The sequence below is a fragment of the Astyanax mexicanus genome, chromosome 21, assembly GCF_023375975.1.
Source record: "Astyanax mexicanus isolate ESR-SI-001 chromosome 21, AstMex3_surface, whole genome shotgun sequence".
Classification (NCBI taxonomy): Eukaryota; Metazoa; Chordata; class Actinopteri; order Characiformes; family Acestrorhamphidae; genus Astyanax; species Astyanax mexicanus.
Genome location: NC_064428.1, coordinates 37,802,810 through 37,812,672, shown reverse-complemented (window position 1 = coordinate 37,812,672; position 9,863 = coordinate 37,802,810). Strand labels below are relative to the sequence as shown.

Here is a 9,863-nt window from a genome sequence, read left to right as displayed (position 1 = left end):
GATTATAGTCAGAGACAAATATAAAGTTTATTGTCATGAAATTTGTTCATTTTACTTTTTAAGATTTAGTTACTTTAGTTTTTGCAGTGTGATAAATTGATTTATGGGTTGGTGGAGTTACTGTAGGTTGTAGCTGTGGTTGAGACACAGTAAGGCAGGATTTACATGTGTGTTTTAAACCAATTTTGATTTAAATCTATTTGTAAGAATAAAGAAAACTCCAGGCTTGGAATTTCTATGACTGCTATGTCTGTTAGCATCACAGCTGTTAGCACGGTGGCTAACATGAGAACAGCGTCAATCCTCTTCTTCCTGTATTATATAGTCTATACAGTCATGAGGGTCTATCCCGCAACGAGCCTCAAAACGAATATTTTCTGAATACTTTAGAGGTGTAGTAGTTCCGGCTGCTTGTGGAATTTCTGCCTCACTGAAGGAGGAGTTTACAGCGACAGAATCTGCAGAGAAAAATAACATTTTATACTGGAGGTGATTTATTAACTGTGATATATTTCACACTATAGACAGACCACAAATGAATGAAATGATCAGATATATCAGAGATTATTACCAACTAAAATAACGTATCTGTATCCTAATCTAAAAGATTACAAGATTAAAGATAAAACAGAAGAAAGACAATATGGAGTATTCTGAGATTTCTCAGTGTGTGTGTGTATGTGATAAGATACGTATAACATAACCCTAAATATCACCTAAAGTCTACTAAAGACTTTAAGTCAAAGACATTTTTTAAATCTTTAACACCTAAAGACTGATACACTTCATCTGATAATTTACCTGCTGCCACCCAGCTTTTGTAGTGTTGAGTGGGCTGGGGGTAATCGCTGGTGCAGGGGGGGTTCAGGTGACCTGTAAAAAAGAAAGAAATATTAATATATTGCATTTTGTATTTTGTGATTATGTACTTACCTGTTCTGTCCTAGGATGAAAGTAGCTATGATTAACCAGCTTTGTAAGTACAGGGGTTGGAGAATGAAACTGAAACACCTGGTTTTAGAGCACAATAATTGATTGTGGTGACGGACAGTTCTGGTGGAAACAGGAGAGTTGAGGTGCACATTGAATTCTGTGTGATTTGATCAGCCGTGGTTTTATGTTTTTTGGATACAATCCGGGTTAGCACCCGAAAATCCCTTTCAGACAGCTTCCTCTTACAGCGTCCACAGTTAATCCTGTTGGATGTGGTTGGTTCTTCTTGGTGGTATGCTGACATTACCCTGGATACCGTGGCTCTTGATGCATCACAAAGACTTGCTGTCTTGGTCACAGATGCTCCAGCAAGACGTGCACCAACAATTTGTCCTCTTTTAACCTCTGGTATGTCTCCCATAATGTTATAGTGTGCATTGCAATATTTAGAGCAGAACTGTGCTCTTACCCTGCTAACTGAACCTTCACACTCTGCTCTTACTGGTGCAATAATGTGCAATTAATGAAGATTGAACACCAGGCTGCTCCAATTTAGATATGAAACCTAAAATCCCACACTAAAATGATGAGAGGTGTTTCAGTTTCATTGTCCAACCCCTGTAGTTGATTGCTTTATATGTTGTATATTGTTCTGGTCAGGTTTACCCAATAGTATCTCTCTTTGGTTTAGTCTGGGGAGGCTAAAGGGGTATATAAGGGGGTAAATGGGACAATTAATGGGGCTCAGGGACGTGAGAGGCTGGATGAGGTTTTTATGTGAACTGATGATTACTGAGCTGATGAGCTCAAGAGACTCTGCTATGGACTGAGTATGCATTATCGTAAAGTCTAGCACAAATTCCAGCTGTTTTTTGTAAAAAAAAAAAAAATAAACCAACCCCAGCTGAGATTTCATACCTGTTTCAGAAATCCATCATTTTCCTCAATTTTTCTTTTCCTGCTATTCAAACAAGGTTCCTCCTCAACATAAGAACCACACTACCACAATGTGTATATACTTTTAATTGGAGTATTATAGGATTTCCCAGTGCATGTATATGTACCGTATTTTTTGCACTATAAGGTGCACTTTTAATACTTTTATTTTTCCAAAAATGATCAGAGCTCCTTATAATCCAGTGCTCCTTATGTATGAATTCTATCAGTCAGGTATTAAGGAGCAGTAAAGTCACTCCACTGAAGTACAGAGTTATACAAGAGTTTCAGTTTAGTTCTACAGCACCTAGACTGGAGCATTATTAGCATTAGCTGCTAACCACACTCGCTATTTCAGCTCCTGTTCAGAGCTGATTATTATCTGTCTGTAGCCTACTGCTAACTCCGCCTAGCACTGCTGGAGCAGTGTTAACGGTAATGGTAGCCACTATTGCTAATGCTCCAGCCTTAGTGCTGGAGAAATTTGGGAATCTAAGCTTACTATAAATAAACAGAAGCGCTTTACTCACCCAAATAAACAGTTTTCAGGAGAGAAATCTGTGTAGATTCACATCCAGCACTCGTTTAACTTACAGTTTTGTTTACTTAACTTAACGTAACTTAATTTAGTTAGCTACCCTGAGTCTTGTAGTCCAGTGTGCCTTATAGTGTGAAAAACACGATACTCTTAAACAGAGTATTCTGGGATATTTCAGTGTGTGTATATATCCTGATCCTAATCAAAAATCAATTTTACAGAGTATAACGGCATCATTGCAAACTTAAAGACAGTCTACAGAACATCAGAAGATACCTAAACTAAAAAGGCAATTTTAGACATATGTTAAGCTTAGTTACTTACTACTGTCAGCAGACAATGAGTGCTTTATCTTCTCCCACACTCTGTAGCTCAGGTTGTCCAGGTGCGGGACAACATTAATCTGAGGTTGTGAATTTGGATTGAAATCCGGCGCAGAATTCTTAAATCTGGAGATGAACATTTACACCACTTTTAGTACTTTACATTTCATAACAAATAAAAAAAAAACGTCACGTTAAATAAATGTGTTAATAAAAATAGTATTTACCTTTCACTTGCTGTCTTGGCAGCCTGTAAATCAAATTATATGTCATTTAATATTGATATCGATTCAACTCAATATGATTAGACACTAGCAAAGATGCTACAGTAGAATTTAACTATTTAACTCACCTGCAAAAACAAGGCAGCGTCCTTTTTCCGCTCCTCTCTTTCCTTAACTAGAGTGCTGATCCCCTTTATCTGTTTCTCCAGCTCTTCAATGCTCTTCTTCACACTCTGGCTCTTCTCCTCAACTTCCTGTCTCAGATCAGAGATTCGGACCTCCTCCTCTCTTCTGAGGAACTGGTGGAGCTTCTCAAACTCCTGCTTCATCTGTTTCTCCGTCTGCTGGAGCGTCAGGTCTTTAGCAGCTTTCGCTTTATTGAAATCTGAGAGTTTCTTGTTCAGCTGTGTGAGATGAGACTGAAGAGTTTCCTAAACAGACATAATATGGTGTTCAAATAACCAGAAATTAAATTAGTAATGATTTAGTTTAACGATTAATCCAAATCCGTGATATTTAGTACACACAGTAACACAAAAAATCCTTTAAAAACTTAACTTAAAGTTTGAGTAACTTTTGGGGGAAGCAAGCTAAATATTTTTACAGTCCACGTTTATTATTTCCACCTTGAACTTTTCATTAGTTTTCTTGAGAACACAACATATTTGTGACGCATCATAAACAACCCTGATTTAGAAAAAGTTAGGATAGTATGAACATTGCAACCTCATTTCATTTATGAATATACACACTATCAGGAAGCAGGGAGCAAGGAGAGGAGGTGGAAAACGGAGGCAAATGCAAGTGATTTATTAACAAATAAAACTAATAAAGAAACAATAAACCGAAACATATAAAACAGGGAATACACTGAGAAGAAAGTAGAAGAAAGTAAGGAAAACCATCAAACAAACAGACATAAAGACAAAACAAAAACCGATGAACTAACACTGAAAATACAGGGGCTTAAATACACATAGAGGGAACAGGAAACAAGAAACACCCGTGGAAGGTAATGAGAGGGCGGGGCTACAAATGAACACAGAACAGGACGAAAACCTGACACATACATTCCTGCATTTCAGACCTGATACACCACTTTTAACCACTTTAAAATGTTGCAAGAATGAACTACAACATTTTAAAGATGTTTAGGCACTGATGATGAAGTGTTTCAGGTGTTATTTAGTAACAGTATGGGAAAATGCAGTTAATGCAGCACATAGTTTTGCATTGTCTTGTGCATTTATGTTCATGGAAAAGATCTTTAAGGTAGCATGCTTTCTCTAAGATTTCAAACCACCATACCATGAAAGACTCTTATTAATAAAAAGGTGGGCCTGAAAAGTCTCTCTGTTGTTGAGGTACATGATAGTCAGTGTGTCTTTTCTATCGTAACGATGGGAAAAGTATGCACCCTGTGCATGTACTAGTTCTTTTAATTAATTATGGGTGTGTTTAGTTTTGGGCGTAATGTGAAATAAACCAATCATTGTGCTCATCATTCTCTTTAAGAGTAGATCAGGTGAGCTCTGTCTTTGGTGGATTGCTATTGTAACGGTGCAGCTACCTGGACGTGTTCAACAAACTCTTCTCAGCAGAGGAAACTGAGCTGCTGGTTGACGCTGTGAAGGAGCTCCAGCAGCTCATTTACGGGAACAGCAATGTTATTTTATTTACTATTCTGTTTATTGCACCTGTGTTGCCAAGATAGCGATGAACGTCTGACTGTTGGCGTCTGTCTAGGTTGTATTCAGTCAGTGGAGCTCCTGTGTTTTCTGTTACCAAGATAAACAAGCAAAACTCTAGAAATGTACCTGAACACACCTCATTTCCAGACCCCCACGCCCATCAGTGTAGATATATTCAGAAGCACTGTTGCTATTTTTAAACGATATAGGAGGAGCATGTGTAAATAGACTGATGGTGGGGTGTAAAATAGCAATGAGCGTCAAGATGCATCTTATGCAGTGTCCAAGATAAAGACCAATAGTTTTTATAGGCTGATTGTAAATAATATATGAATGAATAAATGCTTCTTCCTACCTTCTGAGAGTCGGCAGCTTTACTGAGGGAGCAGAAGCTATGACTCAGGTGATCTGCGCTCACACACTTCCCACAGATCAGCTGCTGATCGTCCACACAGAACAGATTAACCATCTCGAGGTGCAGAGAACAGAGAGCACCCTGTAAACTGGAACCCTCCTCTTTCTTCTTCTGCTGTAGAAAAGATTCACAGGTGTTCTTCAGAGTCAGATTGGACAGCGGATGGTCTTTTGATGACCGTCGCGAGCAGAGAGGACACTGTCTTCCAGGACTTCTTCTCCAGCTCCTCTGTACACATGTCCTGCAAAAACTGTGACTGCAGGACAGAATTACTGGGTCCTTAAAAATCTCAATACATACAGGACACTGGAGCTCTCGTTTTAGTGTGGAAAGAGAGAACGCCATCGCTGGAACTCTCCGGAGTGAACTCTGTACGATATTGCCTCATCTGGACTTAAAGATAAAGAAATACACGGTAATAAAAAAAAGACAAAGTCATATATGTTAGTAAATGATTAGCAAAGGGGTGGAAAAAGTTCATTCATTACTCTTCAGGTAGGAGTACATTTTAGATACTAGTGTTTAACAAAATACTTCTGTAGAAGCTGAAGAAAAATTCTCAACCTTTTTACTCTTTAAGTAAAAGTGTTTAAATAAAAAAGTAATGTAACAAAGTATTTGTACTCCATTACTTGGCTCCTCTGATGATTATTGATACACTCTCAATCAATTAATCAACCTTTATTTAAACTCAAAGTACATTGAGGGTGGCCCTCATTTACTACACAGGAAAGGGATTTATAAAAAAAATTATAATAAATAAATAAATAATAATAAAAAAATCATTTTATTAAGATATAAGGTATTATAAAAAAGATAAAAAATAAATAAGGTTAAAAAAATGGATTTAAGAGCAGGAATCATAAAATCATCTGAAAAAAAACAATAAAAAAGGTAACAAAAATTATAAAATGCAACTACAGATGAATAAATAAAATAAACTTGAAAAGAGTAAAATACAAATAAATAATAACTAATATTAATAAAATAAAAGAAGGAAACAATGAAAGAAATGTGAAAAACAGCTAAAACAAATCAAAGTTAAAAACAAGTTAACTAAAAAAAAAACTACTAAAAACATACCAAAGATCATAAAAACAAAACTGAAAGCTCTGAGTAGGTTCTAGCGGTAAACTCGAAATCACGCGAATTTTCTCAGCCAATCACCAACTCCCACCTGTCCTTAAAAGACCTCCCTCATACCTGTTCTCCCCTGCTTGCAGACGCTGACATACGTTTTCGGGCGCCGGTCGTTGCCGCGTGGCTTCATGGTGTTTCTGCCATTTGTCATTACCTTGCTCTCAGTTTGCCGTTTTCGCCCGTCTGCGTGGCTGCTCGTTCGTAGTTGGCTCGATTTCCTGCTCGTAGGATCCATGTTGGTTTGTATTGCTCTCTGTTCTGTCGCTGGCGTTTTGGTTGGATCCTCGCTGTGTTTGCTGTTGGCGGTCTGGGTTCCTGTTTTGCTGGATCACGTGACCGTGTCGCGCTTGCCTTCGAGGCTTGCTGCTCCGATGCTTTGTCTCGGCTCGCAGCCGTGTGCTGAATCGTGCTGGTTGTTTCGGCTCAGTGTCGATTTTGTGGCGTTCTGGTCTAGTGCTGAGGCTTTTCTTGGCGGTGTTCGGATAGTTGCTTGGTGTTTCTGCGTTTTCCACGGCTCTGTCCGGTGCCTGTGGCTGAGTTTGTACGCTTCGCTCGAGAAGTCTGGGCTGGATGGCTGTTTTTTAAACCCGCTCCTGCTGGCACCCGATAGTTTTAGCCCCGCGCCCGCCCTCCGTTTTTTACGTTTCTGTCGCTCCGCACGCCTGCTTGTGTTGCTTACGTTTAGTGCTCGAAATTAACTTGGGTTTTTTATTGAACCAGCAATGTGGCGCTGATAGCCTGCTCCCTTCCTACTGTCCACACACACACGCCCACGCCTCAGTGGAGCTGACCCTTCGGGCACTGCTTGCAAAGTGTTTCGTTCATGCAGCGCCAAAACCTAATTTGATATGATAAATAAACTTAGTGTACTTGGTTAATCCTCGTTCGTTGTGATCTCATTCTCGCGACGCTCCTATGGTTCGTTTATCGGTCTTGGGCTTTACCGTTGCTGAATGTTATTGATGTGTCGTTCGCGATCGATCCGGCTCAGGAGCCGACTCTTCGAAGTCAACTATTGGAACCGGCTCTATTATGGGTGCCGTTTTCTCCATTTTATATACCTTCGTATTTTACACATTAATTTAGAAGCACTGTTTGATATTTGTATTGTGGCACTTTTTTGTTTTGGAGCTGCTTTAATACTTTTTCGTATTGGGTGATTGTATTGACTGTTTCATTTGTTTTAAGTTATTTTGTCGAAGTGGCGCTATTTTGTAAATTTCATAATTGGTTGTAATACGTTTTTTATTATAAAGCATTGTTATGCAGCTGTTTTGCTCGTCGCAAGTGCCTATTGCGCTGCTTCTTATCTCGGACCGTACCCGTTCAATTGCTTTTCTGTACTCGCTTCCGCGCTGCTTATTGTCTAGGGCCGTGCCTGCTCTACTTACTGCTTTAATGTCTCGCTTTCTGCGCTGCCTATTATCTCTGGCCGTGCCCGCTCTAATGGTTTACTGTACTCGCAGTCCGTAGTCCGCGTTGTTTATTATCTCGGGCCGTGCCCGCTCTGCTGGTTACTGTACGCGCAGTCCGCATCGTTTATCTCGGGCCGTGCCCGCTCTAATGCTTTACCGTACTCGCAGTTCGCTTGTTTATTGTCTCGGGCCGTGCCCGCTCTAATGCTTTACTGTACTCGCTGTCCGCGTTGTTTATTGTCTCAGGCCGTGCCCGCTCCGCTGCTTGATTGGACTCGTGTCCGATGCTGCTTGTATAAGAAACACTCTCATGTACAATACTGCACAGGTTCTCGATTACGTGATTCGTGGACTGCTCTGACTCCGTACCTAGTCTAATTCTGGTGATTTGCTGCCTTTTATTGGGTTAATTTTGTGTTGCCTGTGCTATGTTTTGTTTTATGATTGGCATGTACCTTTCTTGCAGAATTTCTACTTTTACGATGCCGTGTTTTAACATATTAATCAACGCCGTGGGCAGCGGTTGCTATTGCCTTGGAACTTTTTAGTGGCCGAAGTTATGTGCATTTACCGATCACGGGTTGCTTTGACGTACTGCTGTGCAAATTACGTGCCTCAATGTTAAGTATCCGATCCGGTTTGTCGTTGCTTTATGTCTTATGGTTTGTGCTGATGTTACTTTCCCTGGTCCTTTGGTTTTGGGGGTGTTCTCCAAGGACAGTCTGTCCTTGGTTCTGCATTTGGTGCTTCCTGACATTTGTTTTGACATTAATTTCGCTTCCCCTGTTATATTTGCTTTGTTCGCATCATGACTTACAAGGTGTCTAATAACAATCATCAGTAAAATGTTATAGCAGTCAATGATAATGGAAAGTCTTTTAATTCTCGGGCCGTGCCCGCCCTAATACCCACTGGACTCGTAGTCCGCGCTGCTGCAGTCGCGGGCCGTGCCCGCTCTAAATACCCACTGGACTCGTAGTCCGCGCCGCTGCGATCGCGGGCCGTGCCCGCTCTAAATACCCACTGGACTCGTAGTCCGCGCTGCTGCGATCGCGGGCCGTGCCCGCTCTAAATACCCACTGGACTCGTAGTCCGCGCTGCTGCGATCGCGGGCCGTGCCCGCTCTAATAACCACTGGACTCGTAGTCCGCGCTGCTGCGATCGCGGGCCTTGCCCGCTCTAAATACCCACTGGACTCGTAGTCCGCGCTGCTGCAGTCGCGAGCCGTGCTCGTTCTTATACCCTCACCCATCTTGTTCGGGATACCTGATGTCTGAGTAAGTAATTTCTGTACATATATATCTATTTATTTATATATCTATTTAATATGTCTATTTAATTGCAAACAACTGGAGGCGGTTTTTATACAGACGTCAAATGAATATACTGTTATAACGTACTGCCACGACAGCTCGCGCTCGCTCAAATATCCTACTCCTTATGCTCCTAGATAGCAACACGGGCCGTGCCCGTTCCTATGCTCATTAGACTCCTAGTCTGAGTTTTTTTTCTGCACAGCGGGCCATGCCCGCCCTTATAGCCTTTGGACTCGTAGTCCGCGTTTTTCTACGACGGCGTCCAAAAGTTGTGCCCCTCAAGGCTTAATGTATAGTTAGTCCGCAAGTGTTTTCTCATGCTGATCACGTCAACGTTACGCTTATCATACGCTTCTAAAATAGCCTCAAGCAGTGTATACAAGTACTTTGTATACAACGAACCTAATAAATGTATGCTATCAAAACATGAGCGCAACTGTAATACACACGTACTCAGCAAATAACACTTTAATCTTGAACACCTTATTCAAGCTTGTTTATAACTGTTTTCCTTCCAGAATACGTGAACCAGGTAAAGGATCCTCCTGTGGGTAATTATCTTTTTATATTTTTGGGGATAGGCTCCGCCCCCGCCGTACAAGTACGGCAGGATCTGCGAGGTTCCAGACGCTGCGGACCTGGGCTTCGACGGGGCTTTCGCCAAAGACTCTATATACACTATATTCACTTACTAATTGTCATACGTGTTTATTGGGATTAAATCTTTCTTGCTGCACTTTGTTTAGAGTTTTCCTGCTAGAACCTAAAATCAGCTAAAATAGTGGCTTACTTAATTTTTAAAAGGTTTCTAAACTGAAGATGGTTACAAAACTCGTGACATTTAAAAAGCATTAAGAGCAAATCCACGAATTCCTTAAATTTTCTCTCAAGAAAGTTTCTCATTTTAAAGAAATGGTTATAGACTGCATGTT

At 40.7% G+C, this 9,863-nt stretch overlaps 1 protein-coding gene across 1 annotated transcript; it reads right to left on the bottom strand.

Moving 5' to 3' along the window:
• Positions 1 to 297: 297 nt before the first annotated feature.
• On the bottom strand, positions 298 to 5,442 carry LOC111188447 (E3 ubiquitin-protein ligase TRIM35). The gene is made up of 6 exons (XM_022662179.2): positions 5,001 to 5,442; positions 3,083 to 3,385; positions 2,958 to 2,980; positions 2,732 to 2,856; positions 802 to 873; positions 298 to 458 (listed from the first exon to the last, which is right to left on the bottom strand). Exons 1-6 carry the CDS (start codon positions 5,403 to 5,405, stop codon positions 298 to 300), a joined length of 1,089 nt encoding a protein of 362 aa, XP_022517900.2. The 5' UTR covers positions 5,406 to 5,442.
• Positions 5,443 to 9,863: the final 4,421 nt, after the last annotated feature.